The sequence below is a fragment of the Galleria mellonella genome, unplaced genomic scaffold, assembly GCF_026898425.1.
Source record: "Galleria mellonella isolate WM207_F2 unplaced genomic scaffold, CSIRO_AGI_GalMel_v1 utg64, whole genome shotgun sequence".
NCBI lineage: Eukaryota > Metazoa > Arthropoda > Insecta > Lepidoptera > Pyralidae > Galleria > Galleria mellonella.
Window position 1 is genome coordinate 7554651 of NW_026442133.1, and position 19392 is coordinate 7574042.

Sequence of the window (19392 nt, forward strand, 5' to 3'; positions counted from 1 at the left end):
TGACTGAATCCCACGAGATAAATCAAAATAATGTACTTTGATTTATGTCGAGGATACTAGGATTTTTCTAGGGTTCCGTACCATCAAAGGGAAAAAGGATCCTTATGGAATTACTTCGTTGTCTGTCCATCTGTCAGTTCGTCTTTCAAGACCCTTTTTCTTAGGAACACGTAGAGGTATCAAGTTGAAATTAATATCATATACTCAGGTCTTTCTATAGGGTACTTCCCATTGACCTAGAATCATGAAAATTGGCAAGAAATAATGTCATGTAGTCGTTTAAATCCTTATCCAAATAAGTCGTAGATTGTAACCGATTAAAGCCGGCAGCACACCTGCAATGCCGTTAGTTAATGTCATGGGCGGCGGTACTCACTTACCTCCAGGTGAGCCGCATGCTCGTTTGCCCCGTGTTGTAAAAAAAATCGGTATAGTAGTTTATAGTTCAAAATAACTTGTTTTCTCATAATTTAAATCGGATTTCTTTTTTTGGAAGGCACAATATTTAATTATAAAATGTCAAATCACTAACAGTGTTATATAACAGTTTCTTATCTGTATTTCCTACTGTAGTGTGCAAAAATAATACTAAAAAAATATTTTTTTTATTTATCCTAAAATCCGCACTGGGCAATTATATAATATTACAATATATTTATTACAAATTGGTACTGAAATATATTTAGATCGCGTAAAACAAATGATAAATACGTAGCTGTGCCTATGTACCTACGTTTACGTGTATGATAGTCAGTTGATATCTAGTTTTTCTACTAAAGTATCTTTCATTATTTTAATTGCGTTATATAGACATAGTTTTTGTTGAATTTGTCACAATGGGACAACTGACCTGCTTTCATCATCATCGTCTTTCAATCGTATCTCGCGGCAGTGTACCTATAATACAGGCGGTGCTACCTGCTATTATAACCCCATTAAAAAAACGATATAGTCTAACCAAATTGACCAAATTTGATTACACTTCATTAATTTGATTTAGTTTGACTAAGTTTGGCCCAATTTGGCTAAAATAAATCTAACTTAGTCAAACTTATTTTTTTACAAATATCCATAGGAAATATCCAGACTGATAGTAAATAATAGTAAATACAAATAGACTCGTAAATACAAATATTTTTATTATGCGGTAATTGAATGGTCGATCGTCGGGAGATAAGGCAATGCGAAAACCGCTACACCATCAGTTTTCTACTGCTAGATCATCACTCATTTAATCTTTAAAAAAAAATATTCTTATAAGAAACTAGTTATCTTCCGCAGCTTTGAATCTTATGTATTAAGTAAGGATATCACCAATTTCATTCAAATCTGTTCAACTATATAAGCGTGAATAAGAAACACTGCTATGAATACTACGTGATTAAATATAAACATAGGTATGTTATAGTAGGTATGTGATCAAGTTGTATTAGTGGATGAAATAAAAAAGTTATTAAAATTGTCGGTTTTTCGATATGAGTATCGTTTTTGACTGACTTTATGATTAAACAAATAAGCTATAATTAGGTTCTGATAAAAAGATATATAGTTTCTTTTTTAATTTATTTAACACTTGTGGTAACCCTTACACATATTTTCTGTGTATATCCATTCTCTATTCCATCCATTTAAGCCTAGATGCTTGTGCAGTTATAAAAAATTAGTTCTGACGTACCTAAAAAGACAAGTTTCTAAATAAATAAGATAGAAAAAATTGTTGATGATACAAATAAATAAAAAGAATCATTTAATCAATTCTAATATAATAATTATCTTTCGGATTAACAATTTGTGACGAATTTATTAAGTATAATAGATTGTTTATAGTATAATTTAAAAATACAAACCCAGTCTTTCATCAAGTTTAACATTTACTACTAATCAAATGTAGGTATTATAATATTAAAGTTTACAGTAATTAATTTTACCTAAACTCCTATGGAATGTAAAATTTACATACAAGAGAAATACAAGGTAAAAATAATAATTATATGTACCTAATAAGTACTTAAAAAAATAGTATGATTTATGAAAATATATTTTTTTAAATAAAATAGAATAGTATTCTTAAAACAAAAATACTTCGTGCATGATGTTAAGATAAGTTGAATAGTATCAATGTAGCTAACATTGATGTAAACCTATGTGGTGTCCGAATGTTAATACAACATGTTTTCTGTAATTCTGAATTTTTATAATAAGAAATAAAAAAATGTTATAAATGCAATTACAATTACTTACGTTAAAAGAAAGTTTTAAGTCTTAACTGATTTAGAATTTACAAGTCATAATTATTATAGGTAAAAGCATTTATAATAATTAATAATACATATTTTAGCGTGTATTATTAATATAAAATTATGCCCTTCCTACGGGCACATTACTGATACAACAATCACAATCACATTACACATAATAATATTAGGTATATATTTGAATGCAATAATAAAATAATAACTTATTGCTAATAAATTATTAATAAAAGAACATAAGTACTTAACTAATTGTAAGTATTATTTTAAAATGGCAAAAAATAAAATTTACATTTATCATACTCATAACTTTATGTTGCAACAAAAATGCTTATAAATCATTTTAAATTTGATTAAGTTGCAACTTTGCGATAATAAAAACAATAGTGTTATATAAATAACATACACAAATCAATACAAATATATAGATCAATGAAGTACCCTTATTCAAAATAGCTCATGGAAATAGATATTTGATGTTAATTGTTGTTGTGTTAATAGGTGGTAAAATGTAGTTAATCTCACAATGTGATACGGTCTTGAAAATATAATTATCAGCTTTTTATCATACCACTATGTTTAGCTTCAATCCATAGGGGGCGTACAAGCAAAACTATTTAGGAAAGAAAAATTAAAAACCTTTTTTTGCGTTGGGTCAATTTAAAGCAAATTTGTAAGTAGTTCCATTGTTACATAATTAGAATGTATAATTTTTATTGAAACTGTAATAATGTTTACATCGAAAATCATTTTGCATATACACGCCTATAATTTGAAGCCCACTGTATTTTTTAGGTACAGGTTCAAATCTCATTTTGTAGGTACATTTAAAACATTTTTTATCCACTGTATTAAATTTCAGTACAGAAAAAAAAAACAGTAGATGTCGCATACGAGAATGTTTTTGTTCTGTGGTACCTATCTGTAAGGTAGCACAATAGTGAAAAGATTTATGTATTTAAAAGATACCTACAAATACATTTCTATTATATTTAAATTAAATTTATAAGTCACATTTAGGCGACAGTTGTACGGATACAGGGTTGAAAAGTAAAATCTTCACAAGTTCTAAGGACGTTTCTACTGTGTTTGTAAAAATCATCAAAATTATATAAAAAATGTATAGTCCGAAGGATCAATGCGCATTATAAAAATTTTATGATTAATATAGTTTTTTATGTAACTGTGCAAGTTTATTAATTGCAGATCTCTACAAGTAAATATTAGGTTAAATATTCTTTGATTGATTGATTAATGATATTACCAGATCTTTAAAACCATGCAATTAGAGAGCCTATTACTTGTTCCTGTTTAGAAACTCAATATTACGTTATTAATATAAATTAAACAAATGTACCTCAATATCTTAAAATCTGTAGTAATCTAAAATTATATTTAATAATAATTATAGATAATTAAATGTTTCATGATTTCAATATAATACACTATTACATATTTAATCTTAGATAATACTTACACAATACATTATGTTCATCAAATGATAAAATAATAATGTAAAATATTACAATGAACTACGTATCTTTTAATGTTTATTGTATTGCCTTATAATGTTTTATGTAGCTTAATCAAATTTGTTTTTATAGGTATAGACTACTATACAGCTGCAACAAACCATTTGTACAATGTTATATTTTTAATCTTTTGTCAACGAAATTAAACATATGTTCTTATATTTGCCCGCGTGGCCTATAATTAAGTACCTACCTACTTATTTATTTCACGCAAAATTCCATAATTAATTTCAGTCAATTGTTCCGTGATAATAACTCTGACGTTATTTTTTTTAAATTGTAAAAAGATAAGCGTTCAAATTATTTATCATTGGTATTCACAATATTTATTGTCTTATATAACTCGCTTTCCAGGAAATATAAAAAAAATTATCATCAAACATTTCAAATAATAATTCTTACTTATAAATGTAAAATGGCTTGAAGCCAGGCTATTTTTTATCCTGGTCAATAGATAGAGCTGCGAGCAAACTAGTAATATTATAGAATCATCAAAACAATTTGAACTAAATTAGTCGTAAACTTTAATAGCTGTAAAATGTTTATATTGTATCATATCTTGTGTAGTTTAAGAGTAATGGAGTAGACTTATAATCAGGATAAAATCAAAGTTGATAGCTACGTAAAACTAAGAACCTACTCTATATACATGTCGTGAAACAAAAATTCAATAACAACAAACATATTATGAGCCTGACATGCTAACAGCTGCACGCGTAGTACAAGAGGTTCACAATTTTTTGTCGTTTTTAGACCTATATTTCTTTGGTGAAAAATTTGACCATATAGCTCCATTATGTATCTAAATATGACTACAAAGTACATAATGATCTTATATTTTAAAAAGATTATTAAAAAATATTTGAATAGTCAAAAGTCGCCCCTAAATTGTATCACAAAATGTATAAGTAACAAACATGTAATTTCGTTCCACTTCAATTTTGATATTACTTGTATAGGAACAAAATAGGGTTTGTAATTCTGCATCCTGCAATCGTGCATCGTGGAAATCTTTGGAATGTGGTAACATTCTGACGATTTCCACCACATTCCAGCGATTTCCTGCGTCTCAATAGACCTCTGAAAATTCCGCATTTGTGCAATAAATCCCACATGAAAAATTTTTGAACAATTTAATAGCAAAAGTACTTTAAATGTATAAACACATAATATATATCCTATTAATATTATAAATGCAAAAGTTTATAACAATGGATGGATGGCCGGATGTTTGTTACTCTTTTACGCAAAAACTACTGAACGAATTTAAATTTGATACACAGGTAGATTATATCCTAACTTAGGACAAGGCGAAGCCGCGAGATAATAACTAATAAAAGTAATATGTTATTGATGTGCTGATTTCTGTCGATTCTTAGTGAATTAACAAAGTTTTTAATGTATATAATGTTTATCAGTTTGATTTTTGAAATACCAAGAATTATATATATTTAGTTTGGTTCAATATAAATAATTCGCAATATGGAGTTTTTTTTATTTTCAGATATAAATATATTTTTAATCCACTTCCTACCAGAGCCCAGAAAAAATTATACGTATTCGTCTTCTTATATGATTTTTATGATTATTTATTACTATAAGAATAATTTAAAAACTATAATATATTTTTTGGAAATCAAAAATTATAAAATAGTAAAAAATAATTTTAATAGTATAACAGCTAAAAAAACTGTAAATGTTCATTCAAAAAATCGAACACCCGGTTAAATCTCGTGCGAAAATTGTAGAGGGTTGTCCCTTTACGTAATTGTAAATTTACCACAAATTTCCAGCCGGAAAGATAATACTGCGGGATTGCAACCCCTAGAGACCAAAACCAATTAAGAACTGACGGAAATATCGCATGTGCCCATATAAGTCAATAAAAAATACAGATATTATTTTTTAGATTTGTTCGTGCTCGCAATCAATTCTGCCGTCGTCTTTCATATCGTCGATACCTATTAGCTTATCAACAGTAATAATAATGCCATTATAAAAATAATTTACAAAATTACATAATAAAAAAAACACCGTCGTTAGAGTTCTGACCTAGTTAGAATTAAAGGGATTCGAGTAAATACTCGTACATACTTAATGTTTTTTTTAAATACCAAGTACTTTTGCTATCGATATTTTAAAAGCAAATAGGTAATGGTTTAGTCAAATGTACTCATATCGGTGTGACAATGCCAACTTAGATAAATAATTCGGCCATGAGAGCCATCTACATTGAATAAGAAATATTTTTTTGTTGATCGAATATTAAACAGCCAGTACCAATGGAGTCACGGCTCATGATCTATCAGAAAATAATCTGTTATCGTAATGCTAGCCTAAGTTATGAACGATAACCCCCTTTTTTTGACTTAGATAATACATGATAATTGATATAAATGTCAATTAACAATGAGACACCATTTCTCTAAACCTATCTCTAAAATGAAAATTTTAATTTGAAATAATAGCTTCATCTTAATTCTAAGAATCAGTATGAAATAAACTAATAGATTTTAAAAAATATTATATTTCTGTACCCACAAATTAAAATATTAGAGGAGGATTAGAGAAATAGCGCTCCAGATACAACCCCAATATTAATAATTGTTGTTATTTTTATCCTAAACTCTACATACATATCTATCAATACTCTATGACGACACTGTATCGAATAAAAGTATCGATACGGGTACCACTTTATCCTATCTTTCTATTCATCTCTACATCTAGTGTGATGAAGGCCAGTTCGCTTATATATGCTAATCCTTGGAACTTGTGCATGGATGTCATATCATGCTATTATTGTTAATCATATAAATAAAAAGTGAATATTATTATAGTGTTAATATACTGAATATCACATCTAAATGTTTGTTCTTCATTAAAATAATATGTACAATTTTATCCGCCTTGTGTTAATATTAGGTCTAAAATTATTTTTCCATTTGTAAGCATACTTAGTACAGAAAAAGTAAGTCGATAGTAGAAAAAATTGCTGCAAGCTCGAAAATTGCCGTAGTTGTTTAAAAGTGTATAAATCTCAGGATATAGAGTGTTTTCCAAAGGAAATATATTGTTTATGTGTGGGCTATATCCACAAATTTAATGCTGTGGCGATTCTTCCTCATTATAACAAAATTTGCAAACACTTTTTGAGTATATACCTAGTTAGGCCATATGCTTGTTAAGTTTGCAGTGTCTAGTGAGGGCCCTTGTTACACACTTATTTTTCGGAATCTTTATTTCTAATAAATTTAAATCAAAATTATCATAAAATTAGTTTCTGATAGTCCATAAAACAATAATTTTACTAAACTAGCAACTTAAAATAATAGGTCAAGAGGTTTAGAGTAACGGCCCCTCAGAATCAACCACATTGTGGCTGAAGTAATTCTGCACGTTTTGGTATTTTTAACATCCTATGTGAAAAATAAATCAAGATATGATAATTTAAAGATGGAACATTTTTTTACGCTGTAAAGTCTGCACTTTACATAATACACCCGTTATTTTAAAACTACTATAAACTTATAATTTTTTAACTAATTTAAAATAATCTAAGATTGTAGTCTAAAAAAACCGACTGAAAAGTTTATCATTTCAAATAAAAGTAATATAAGTTATTTAAGTATGAAATACTCACTTCACTTACGTTTCCCGAAACGCAAAGTGGACTGTAGGTTCATTTTAAAAATAAAAAAATTTAAACAATATTTAGAAAATTTATGTAATTTGTTATTAAAAATAACCTGATCAGTAAAAAACATTAAAAAATAGAAATAAAAATAACAAACAAAAAAATACCACCCAATTAAAAAAATCCTCCTTTTTTTAAGTCGATTGAAAATCAAACACTACTAAGAAAAGTTTAAAATTTGTAACGATGTTATTTGAAAAGTAAAAAATAATACGGTATACCTAAAAAAAAAAAATATAAATGACAAAATTCTATTTATCTTCTTTTTTTCATTTTATAAAATCAATACTTAAAACAACTTTATTTTTTGGCCCACTAAATGGACTTTATAAATCAATACCATGTTTTATAATAATTAGGTCAGGTTCTGTTACTTTATGGGTACTTAAATCAAGCAAATATTCGTATTTTTAGCAATGTGTGTGTGGCGTTATTTCAAATAAAGCGTGTTGATAGAAATTTTTGGCAACATTGTATTTTTTTTTATTATTGCAATTGATCACAATTTCACCTGATGTAATGTGCTGATGTGCTCTAAGATGGGGCTTGTGGGCCCACGAATAGTCTATTTACATTTGCCTTAAATTGCACCACTATATTTTATATTTAGATGAGAAAACATAAGCAGGGAGTGACTTCCACTCCTTAGCCGAATGAAGAAGAAAGACGCAAAGCGCTTCGGTCTCAGTTTCTGAGGAATTAGAATTTATATTAAACATATTGAGCTTTCAATAAGTTTATGTTTTGATACAAATTATATAAAGATAATGAATATTGCAGTCCGATTTTGCACAAATATGTCCCTAATAATTAATCTGTACTTCATGCTACTGTATTCCAGTTGAATTGTTTATATGTCATTGTATATATTTATGTTTTTGATGCAATAAAAAGTTAAATAATTTTTTTTTATTTAACGAAATTCGGTTTTAATATTTAGTACGTATCAAAGAAGATAGTTATTACTTTAAAATGAGATAGCTTTTTCAAATTAGTATTATAATTTAAAAGTTATAGCCATGTCAAGTTGTTTTATTGAGGTTTTTAAGGACTGATTTGAGCACTTCCTGTCTCAGCCCAGAGCACGTATAATCCTTTCCTATAAATACGAAAGTGAGTCTGTTTGTTTGTTACCTTATAGTAGCTTAACCGATTAACTAATCACTATGAAATTTGGTATACGTATTATATGGAAGAGAAGAATATTATACGCGGACGATGTCGCGTGTAAAAACTAGTCTGAAATAAAGTTTTGGTTAAGAACCTATGTTTATCGGTTTTTCGAATTGAGACTATTAGCAAATTTGTATCATATCAATGTATGAAGTTACTAGCGACCCGCCCCGGCTTCGCACGGGTGCAATGCTGATACTACATATAATAGCGTCGCCGGCCCCCCATTACATTACAACATCACATTAGAAACCTCTAAAATTATCAGTGTTCCTCTACTATATTATGCATGTATTATACATATAAATCTTTCTCTTGAATCACTCTATCTATTTAAAAAACCGTTTCAAAATTCGTTGCGTAGTTTTGAAGGTTTAAGCATACATAGGGACGGGCAGACAGCGACAGCGACTTTGTTTTATACTATGTAGTGATAAACATTTCAAAGGCTATGTCAAAATGTAACAAGAAAAATATAAGGTTATGTTGAAAGCATAGTTGTTTTCACATTTATAACTTGGTTACATTTTGAGTTAGGATGTTGAAAAAGACATAAAAATGTGCAAAATTATTTCAGCTACAAGGTCCCTTTATTTTATTTTTTTTATTCGTTGCATAATTTTAGAATAATTCGTCAAATATATTCTTTGATCTATTCTTTGCTTTTTGAACTCTCGTTGGGAAGTAAACTTTCTTTACAAAATTAATTTAACTCGATAAATAACTATGCCAATTTTCAGGATTGCTGCAATTTCTACAGTATGCCGCCGTTAATTAGCACATTCTAGGTACTTTAACTAATCAATTAGTAACACTTCAAACTGATCTAAGTTTTCCTATTCTATTACATTAAAAATCACATAGATTTACATAAATGTAAGATCACTACCATCATTTTCTGTAAAACCTCATAACTAAATATGTATTTGCATCATCAAATAGAAATAAGCATGGAGTAAATATAAAGATAAGATCGCATAGACGACTAAGCAATGTGATTGCAAGGACTAGTGACGAATGTTTGGCCACGTCCACATGTTCATTCTGATTAAGAAGAAATAGTTCGAAATTAATCGTGACTGGAACGGAAGAGTACTAACAGATAGTATGAATACACAGGAAAAAGCCGATTCTGAAGCGCCATTCCTCTAAACCTATATCTAAAATTAAAAACTCAATTTGATATCACAACCAAATCTAAGGACTAATGTAAAATAAATTTCTAATAAATTTAAGTCATTTTTTTACAGTTTATGGGTTTATTGCACCATTTAAAGAAAAAAACAATAAAAAAAAAATACAATAAGCGGTCTTATCACTAAAGCAATCTTTTCCAGACGACCTTTGGGTAGTGAAAAAAAATGAGGCGACAACTATTTGGCGCAATAAGTATTCTAATATTATTCAAACTATAATTACTCGTGTTAAAAAAAACATATGCAAATAATGATATTATTTAGTATTATATATATTATATATTCATATATCAAATAATTTAGTGGATGATGGTTTATTTATATAAAAGTACATTACTGCAGTGGGCAGCAACTGAGGCATTGATGGACGAACGTGCAAACGTGCAAACATACGTGAGTCCATCAATGCCTAGTTGTGGCCACGGCTTGTATAGTACTTTTCTCAAACAATGCGCGGAAATCAAAAACACAATTTTACTTTTTAAGTTCAATGACGAATAACGAACAATAATAATTTTTCACACATCAAAATGTTTCTTTGTTTTCTTTTCAATAAACAGCTTTCTATTTGCAAGCCAGTTCGAAATTTAAATGATACCTTTTATTAGTTACCTCCTTGGTAGCCATGTTTCGAATTAAAAGGTCATTTCATTTTTAAATTACAGGACAGATGAGTTTACATAATAATTTATCTGGCCGCAAAACACGACAGATATGGATTTTCATACAATTTTTGCCGGCCGCTGCCCGCATGTACCTGACCATTACAGCAAAATTTTAATTTATCTTAAATTTTAATTTTAATTATAATATATATATATATATATATATATATATGTATACAGGTTTTATAACCTAATTCAAACACAGATGTTTAAGCTGATCTAAATGTACAAATGAATTCGTACCAACTTTTACTTAAATTTCCAGTGCTGAGTTTGTTCCAATAATGGTTATGCAATAAAGTTATTATTATTATCAAATAAAAATGTTAATTGAATGGATAGGTTTAAAGAAATGGTGGCTCAGAATCAGCTCCTGTTTCCTACGTTAATATTTTACCAGACTAATTTCGGACCGAGGGCCGACCGCGACTGGCACTACAGTGTGAATCTGGCTTTAAAGCTCCAATATATTTAGACTACACGTTTAAACCAAAAATTTATTATTTTGACAATATTGTAACGAAAATAAAGAAGTACTGCATGAAAGAATAACAATGTATAATTTTCATCTATAAGTATTTATATTATTTGTTCAAAATTGTTTCAAACGTATTGCGACATCTATCGATAATTTCTAAACAAAAAAGCACCACAGAAGAGGAGATATTGTTAATAATGCGGACTACCAGTCCCATTGATAGCAACATGTCCAACTAGGTCGACCTTCACGTGGGCCTCCCTGGAAATCATTGGATGAATTCATCTGGAATTCAGGGCTAACTGGCCTGCTTTTTCAATCTCACTTATTATCCTTCACTGGTGCCCCGCCAGTGTATACCGTTAATGCTGGCAAGGTTACCACTCCATTACCTCCATTATTACTCTAAAATAATTTAAATAAAAAATAAATTTAAAACATGACTACCTCAAAATTATGCCTTGAAAAGTATGAAACAAGAAAATATTGTCATCTGAATTTGTTATGTACAAACTGTTTACTGTATACAAAATACACAACTAACACGTAATATATTTAAATGTAATTAATTAATACTTATTCATAGTGACGTTCAGAGGATATACATTGTCGTATGACTCTAGACGTGCAGTACGATGATCTTTATTCTAACGCTTATGATCGGTTACTACTGTTAAGGCAGGTGTAAAAACTTCTATATATACACAGACATATATATATATATATATATATATATATATCTGATTCATGTTATGAGGTTTGATAACGTTATGTATCATTTAACAAGTTAAATAAGTAATATATACTTACTTATTCAAATAATTATTTCTATCTTTATGTTTTCTCTTTGTTGTTTGCGCTTAATTTTATCACTACAATCACGTGTAAAAATATATTAAGCTAGATAGCAAAGAGGAAAATCTTTGTATCTACTCCATGGACAACAGTCACCACCAAAATACATACAAATGAAAACCAAATATACATATTACAAATTTTAAAGTTAAATAAGTTGAATGACACTGTCATACACATAAATACAACAAACTTTTGGCCAAGGAACTACTTTCCTTCTTTCTTTAGGTATATTATTTTATTAACAAATCATAAATAACTTTTGTTATTATTTCTAATCACTATAATGGCATCTAAATATCCATTGCATGGTGTTATGTAATAGTGACAATCACATATTAAACTCTTAAATATTTATAATTGATTATTAGCTTCATACTCTTTATTCATAGATACTCTTTATTGTTTCCTCCAACAGATTACAGTAGTAAAATTATTATAGACAATTACACAATTGAACTGAGAAAATAAAAAGCAGTCTTATAGCTGAAAGCGATCTTTTCTACCTTTTGATAACAACTATAATTATTTAAGAGTTAGACTTAATTTAAAATATAATAAGGATAAAGACTAGTCTACCTATATTTTACAAATATTAAAATAAGTGACAAAAAATTATCTCACCTGACTGGTCAAACCTATGATAACCTGTACTATGAAATACCTGTATAAAGAATAAAATGCGGTGGCACAGCCCAAACATACATTGTTTATGCAGAGCAACTACTACAATAAATGCAACTAAAGGGCAAATATATATAAATATATTAATCAATAGTCTTAATAATATTAATAGTCTAATATATATACAGTAGTTCACAAGTTCAATTTTGTTAATTAATGTGATGGTGGCAAATGGCCAATTTGATTCCAGTCGGATAGAAAGCGTATACGCTAGTGTATCTAAACTAGATATTATTCTTACAGACATACATCAACGTTCTCGACGTGCTCGTTTAGCACGGGGAGTTGGCGTGCACGGACTGGGCTCATCATCGTCTCGCCTCTTCATTGGAGCTTGTGGACGTTGTAGTTGACTCTGAGCCGTTAACTGAAGCTGTAACGCATGGGTATTTAACCTTTCGGCTAACAGCAATGGTTTTAGAGCTGCCATTTTATGGCTATAAAGGGTAACTCGAGGTCTACTATTTACTGCTGCAGTCAACTGCTCACGCACACTCATCTCAATATTTTCAGAATTATTATTCCATTTGTCTTTTTCATTCTCTCTTTCTTCTTTTTCTTCCTTGATAGAAGAGTCTTTAAATTTATCATTGTGTTCATCATTGTTAGGACTACATATAATGTGTACCTGTGCTCGGACTTCAGCATCAAATTTAGATATGGTGCTAACAAGAGGCTTTGCCCATCCAATATGGAGAATTGGGGTCTGACTGCCTTCCTCCCATTTGCAAATGCCATCATAAAATCTGTAATCATGAACATTTCAAATTATTTAATAATTATGTTTCACAAAAGAACACCATATCAATTGTGGCAAAACCAGTTATATTGATTTAAAAACTAAATTACTGATTTTGACTTAGTTTTTATGAGATCGTCCCACCTCGTTTTAGATTAAATAATAACTTGCAAAATCATTTTATAACTGACAGAATTATGAGGAAACAAACATAAAAATAAAATACACCCGAATTAAAAACCTTTTTGATTTTTTATCAAATAATTTTGTTTACGAGGTCTGTCCGGAAAGTTCGTATAAAAGTGTTCTGGAATGCGAGAAAGAGGAGTGGGGAGGCCAGGTAAGCGCAGGACCCCTTCCTTATGTCCCTAACAATGCTTCAGTTCTGGTCTGACCGCCGTGCGGTGCGAACTGGCTTGTCACGCCATCTGTGAAGTTACCTCTTAACGAAACCCCGTCGGCATGGAGCCCGCTTCCGTTGAAGAGCAGCGCGTCGTAATCAAGTTTCTCTCGAAACTCGGCAAGAATGGCCGTGAAAGCAAAGAGTGGAAGACATCCGGGGAACCACGAACAAAAAAATCAAGAAAATCCCGCTCAAATGTCAAGACAATGTTGATTGTTTTTTTCGATGTTCGGGGGATTGTCCATCAAGAATTCGTCCCTCCAGGCCAGACAGTTGATGGAAAATTCTACGTCGATGTGCTCAGACGCCTCAAAGCTCGTGTGGCACGAGTTCGTCCAGAATTGGCGCGAGAGGGGCGTTGGATTCTTCACCACGACAATGCCCCTGCCCACACCTCTCTTGTTGTCCGTGAGTTTTTGAGTAAAAATTCCATTACGGTGACCGAACACCCCCCTATTCGCCGGATTTGGCCCCGTGTGACTTCTTCTTGTTCCCAAAAACCAAATTGGTACTTCGGGGGCGGCATTTGGGGGACATAAATGAGATAAAAAAAGCTACGACGGGGCAGCTGAGAAACCTACAACCAGAGGACTTTCAAGGAGCCTTCTCACAGTGGAAACGGCGTTGGCACAAGTGCATTATGTCACAGGGGGAGTACTTTGAAGGGGATAAAATTGATTTACCTGAATAATTGTAAAATAAAATTTTTAAAAAACTTTTATACGTACTTTCCGGACAAACCTCGTATATGATTTGGAATATTTTATTATGGAACATAGAATGACAAACTGACTACCCACCTGATAAAAAGATATACACAATATATAGAAATGAACAAAACCATGGATATGAAAGAATACATTGTAATGCCCTAGGTACTATTTGTGTGTTGCCATTCTTGTGCACCTGTTATACCCCATACCTACTCTGTAATTTCACTAAAATAAATAAACTATTAATAATATTAAATACTACTGCAACTATTTAAATATTATGCTTTATTCTTTCTTTATTCTTTATTGTACACAAAACATACTGTTAATCACAATTCATTATCTTAATACTAGCTGTATCTTGCCGCTACATCCGCCTAAAAGAGTACATAAAGTACCTTATGTGCTAAATTTGTATATAACCTACCTATTTATCAAATTCAATTCAAATCCATCCAGTAGTTCTTACGTGAAAGAAAAACAAACATTCATCAATCCTTACAAACTTTTGCATTTATAATGTATTAATGATTGTAGTAATAATTTATAGGAAAATTATTAGTATTTATAGATCCCTTTAATGATGATTGAAGAAATAAATTATCCCTGGATCCATATGTAGATCCTGATTGTGGATTATGAACTGAGATTATATATTATATTTAAATAATTACATATTATTTATAAAAAAAAAACTATTTTTTTATATTTTACCTAAGTAACGAAGCAAAACATTCGGGGTCTTTTAAAATAGATCTTGCAGAGTGTCCAGAGCTTTCGGCTTTCATAAGTTGGGGTATCAATTCATTGGCTATTTCTGAGAATTCTTTATATATCTCTTCATCATCCCGAGAATAGTTGTAACTGAAAGAAAAAATATAATGTTTGTGCCAATCTTGCTAGTTGTTGAAGACAATGAATGAGCAAATATGTTACGTAACATTATTATCGGAAGCAAAAGGGTTTTTTTTTAATGGGTGAGAATGGAATGGTTTCCCCGCCTGCACTATCGGTGTAAAATGGCGGGGCATCAGTAAGAGAGGATGAATGCAGATTAGTTGGCCAATACAGTAAAAGCTCTTTATTCGCGGGGTCCGTATTTTCCGTATTTACGTGGTATATTTATACCACGAATAAAAAAACCGCGAATATAAAAAGCCGAACCACTTATTCAGCGACGACAGCATTTGACAACATACTTTAGGTGTAGTTATGTAGGTCTGTTTTAATTTTTTATTAGTCCATTTGCCGATGCGTATAATATATACGCATAAGAGGAATATTGACGATGAGAATGAGCGGCGCCGAGATTCACGGAGGACGAGCTACAAATGGGACGCCGAGATGTTTATTTATTTATTTAGGCACAGCAACAGTATTACAATTCACACAAATTGAATACAATAAATTTTATAACTAATTGTTTTAAAGTTGTATACCATTAATTGCTACGCACAGCGTTAGCTTATACTAGTTTCAATGTTAGAAGGACTATATAGGATTAATATATAAAAGGATGGAGTGAACCGCGCGGATTTACGAGCTTAAGTTACACACCTCACGACAAAAAAAGGATGAGCAACCTTTAACTGAGGTGTCCCTCAGTTAAAGGGTTTGTTGTAACCTCATTTTTTCTCATCTTCAGAGGTACCACTGGGCGCCGTCAACACTTTGTTCAGGAGTATCACAGTTAAAGATGGGTATATTTTTTCGTCATCAGGTTGATGCCAGAAATTTGCTCAGAAGCGCCCGATAGGCTAAGGTCAGACCTGTATAGCACAGTAATAGAAGATAGTACTTACTGTCTTATAACATCACCAGCACAGGCCCAAGCATGAAATGCTTCTTTGTACATTTTGTGACGATGGTAATAACCACCTTGAAATGTATATGGATATACATGTCTGTCTTCATAATGTACACGGGATGATCTTATAGCCTGAGCATATAAAGCAGCTGAATCTGGTCTTGGTGTTCCATTATTAGAATTTGTGCGGCTTACATCTGATACAGAGGAATCCTCTGTATTTTCTGTGCAATTGGATATTTTCATATACTCATCTAAATCACCAAGGTTACCAAGAGCCATTGGATATGCATCTAGCTGTCCTATGGACGAAAAAGATTATTCGATATAACATTGTTTTTTAAACCTATTTTTAAAGGAGATAAATATGCAATTTTAATCTCCCACATTGTTGCTCCAGATTGACACAATAATAACATGTGCAATTACACCATTTAGAAGATTATGCATGCCCAGTAAGGCCAGATAAATTTTAACTGTAAAATTTTGTAGAGATTTTCATCACTAAACTTTCAGTACAATATTAAATATTATTGTAAGTACTATTATAATAACTAATCTATGTAACCAAAAATGTAATACTGTTCATTGGTAAAAACATTCTTTCAGAATGCCTGAACCAATTTCCAAAAAAGACAGGCAATATCTCATGCATCAGCTAGTTTTATATATAATATCAAATTTAATTCTTGATGCTACATTATATATTATTTTTGCTAAACTATCAATTTATAATTTTAATTTTAATAGTATGGGGAGTGTTTATATTTTTTACATGTTGAACAACAATTTAAAAATTTGTCTCTATACTTCCAACTTATCAATAGGATTCTCATATAATAACTATTTTCTTTCTTGACTACCTTCTACCTTTGACATCACTGATTTGAATTATATAAATGACAACAAAATAGATTACTTAACAAAGTATATAAAGAAAAGAGAGATGTGCTTTTATCCTCAGGCAGATAAAAGTTGAAATACAAAATATAAAAAGAAACATTCATATTATTCTAATATTGTCCAATGATTACAAAATTTTCATTGTTGTTGAGAATAGAACTCTCAATCAAATGAGATCACTTTCATGCTGTTAGTTATGTGTGACCAGATATATATAGAATTCACTTTTATATTTAAAATCAAAGTTAAAACTCTCAAACTATACATTATTTAACATACTGTCATAAGCCACAAAGACCATAGATCACTACAAAGAAAAGAATGGTCCTGAACTGAACTATTTTTATAATATTTACCTTTATCATATAACAACCATAGTAGTTTATGCTGCATTTGAGCCACCTCATGAACATCAATGGTTGGTGTTAATGTAGGATTAATTGAAGAAACCAATGCTGCCAGTTCCATAATACGGGTACACACTACAGGTTTACCAGCTACATATAACCATGAGCGAGCTGAAACACCATCACCTACTGACCGTCCTCTCTTGTCTTCATTACCTTTACCATGCCATGTTACCTGTAGAATTAATTATATATATTATCATACCTATAATTATGGATGTAGCAACAGCAGCCAGTGACCTTCATTGTCAATTATTTTTTACAATGTTATACTTGTAACAAGAGTTTATCAGACTTAAACAAATTTAATATACTGATATCTGTAATTCTGTAACATGTTCTAAGTTATTATTTAGATCATTAGGTAGATCTTAAAAATTTGTAAGGATTCACCCTCTACTGTCTAGATTTAAGATATCAAATTGAAAGATATTAATATTCAAACAGAAATATTACTAAAAATATTTTAATATTTTACATATAATACTGAAGTGATATATGTATTAGTTTTTATCACACAATATAACAATAGACTTATTTTAAAAGCTAAACATTTTCAAATAAAATTTTTATCAAATAATTTTTATATTGGTAATCCAATTTGAAACTTACCTCTGCTGTATCTGATCCATCTTTACCAAAAACTACCCATGCATGATCTTCAGACAAAGCTAGATGTACATCACGTTTCCCCAAAACTTGACAGCCTGCTGTCACAGCAAAAGCAACACCAAAACAATCCAACTTATTGCCAGTCAAGAAACTATAGATAGATTGTAAATGTGCTCTATCTTTATAATAACTTCGGGTTAATGAATTCCAGACTACGTCTGCAACTCTTTTTACGAGGTCGCGGGTTGCGTGCTCACCATTTAACAACTTGGCGTCAACTCCTGCTTTCATCAAAGAAACGAACCTATCATGAAGCGATTTGACCTCCTCCCATTCAACGCATGGAAATTTCATTTTCACAAATTTGTTTGTTGACAAATTCATTTCTTTATCATTGTTTTTCACATTTGTCAAATTATTTTCAACAGCTCCGACAATTATAGAAAACAAAGCCAAGTCAGGCTCTTTTTCACTGCGTAGTTGCTCATGAAATAAATCACAAACCCTCTGTATACTGTCAATAGGGAAAAAATGCTTAAATTCTGCTACACCAGACATAATCGTAAAGTGTTTATTTTACATAATTTATTTGCAAATTAATATATTTGTTATTATTATTTATACACGAAGAGTACCGGTTAGTTGACGTTTTTAGTTTTGCTTGTTTAAGCTGCATCGCTTTGACTAAAAAAAATTGTACCAAAGAAATCTATGCAACCAGTTCGTTGTTAAAATTGCTAGATCTTTCATGATATCTATCAATATGATATCAATATTTTGGGCAGAGACATATCTATATCTATATCATCACTACATAACATAAAACAAAGTCGCTTCCTGACAGTCCCTATATATGCTTCGATCTTTAATCTTACGTAACGGATTTTGATGCTGTTTTTTATAGATAGAGTGACTTAAGGGAAAGGTTTATATGTATAATACATGCATAATATAGTAAAGATAATTTTAGACGTTTTTAATGTAGTAAATAAAATAAACATTTTTTTGCGCTTACATTGCAAACGCTGGTTGAACCCTACGAGATAGATCAAAATAATGTACAGTAGACGCATATGTATTATACGCCTTAAGAAGATCTATAAAAAAAGTCCGCAATGGTATATATCTATCTCTTAGAGATAACCCACAATAACCACAAGGAGACTTTGTACAAAAATTGTTTGCTGAGACACCTCTGTCCCATTCGTGTTTCTACCCTGAAGCAGTTGTATTTGCATGACTGTGTTTCAGTTTGAACGGTGGGATATGCCAGTGA

The 19392-nt window shown here is 30.5% G+C and overlaps 1 protein-coding gene across 2 annotated transcripts; it reads right to left on the reverse strand.

Moving 5' to 3' along the window:
- Positions 1-1099: 1099 nt before the first annotated feature.
- On the reverse strand, positions 1100-18812 carry LOC113512400 (menin). 2 transcript variants are annotated; one of them, XM_052900123.1, is made up of 6 exons: positions 18117-18812; positions 17454-17679; positions 16190-16496; positions 15102-15251; positions 12782-13278; positions 1100-1675 (listed from the first exon to the last, which is right to left on the reverse strand). In XM_052900123.1, the coding sequence occupies exons 1-5, from the start codon at positions 18672-18674 to the stop codon at positions 12783-12785; spliced, it is 1737 nt and encodes a 578-aa protein (XP_052756083.1). In that variant the 5' UTR covers positions 18675-18812; the 3' UTR covers positions 1100-1675; position 12782. The 2 variants fall into 2 exon arrangements, with proteins under 2 accessions (XP_052756083.1, XP_026752082.2); XM_026896281.3 differs by lacking the exon at positions 1100-1675 and having other exon boundaries at positions 1747-13278.
- Positions 18813-19392: the final 580 nt, after the last annotated feature.

Coding starts and splice junctions, on each gene's coding strand:
- LOC113512400 (XM_052900123.1), bottom strand. CDS start 18,674: ATGTCTGGTGTAGCAGAATTTAAGCATTTTTTCCCTATTGACAGTATA. Junction 17,680..18,116: donor ATGGATCAGATACAGCAGAG/GTAAGTTTCAAA, acceptor TTAATTCTACAG/GTAACATGGCATGGTAAAGG. Junction 16,497..17,453: donor ATGGTTGTTATATGATAAAG/GTAAATATTATA, acceptor TTTCGTCCATAG/GACAGCTAGATGCATATCCA.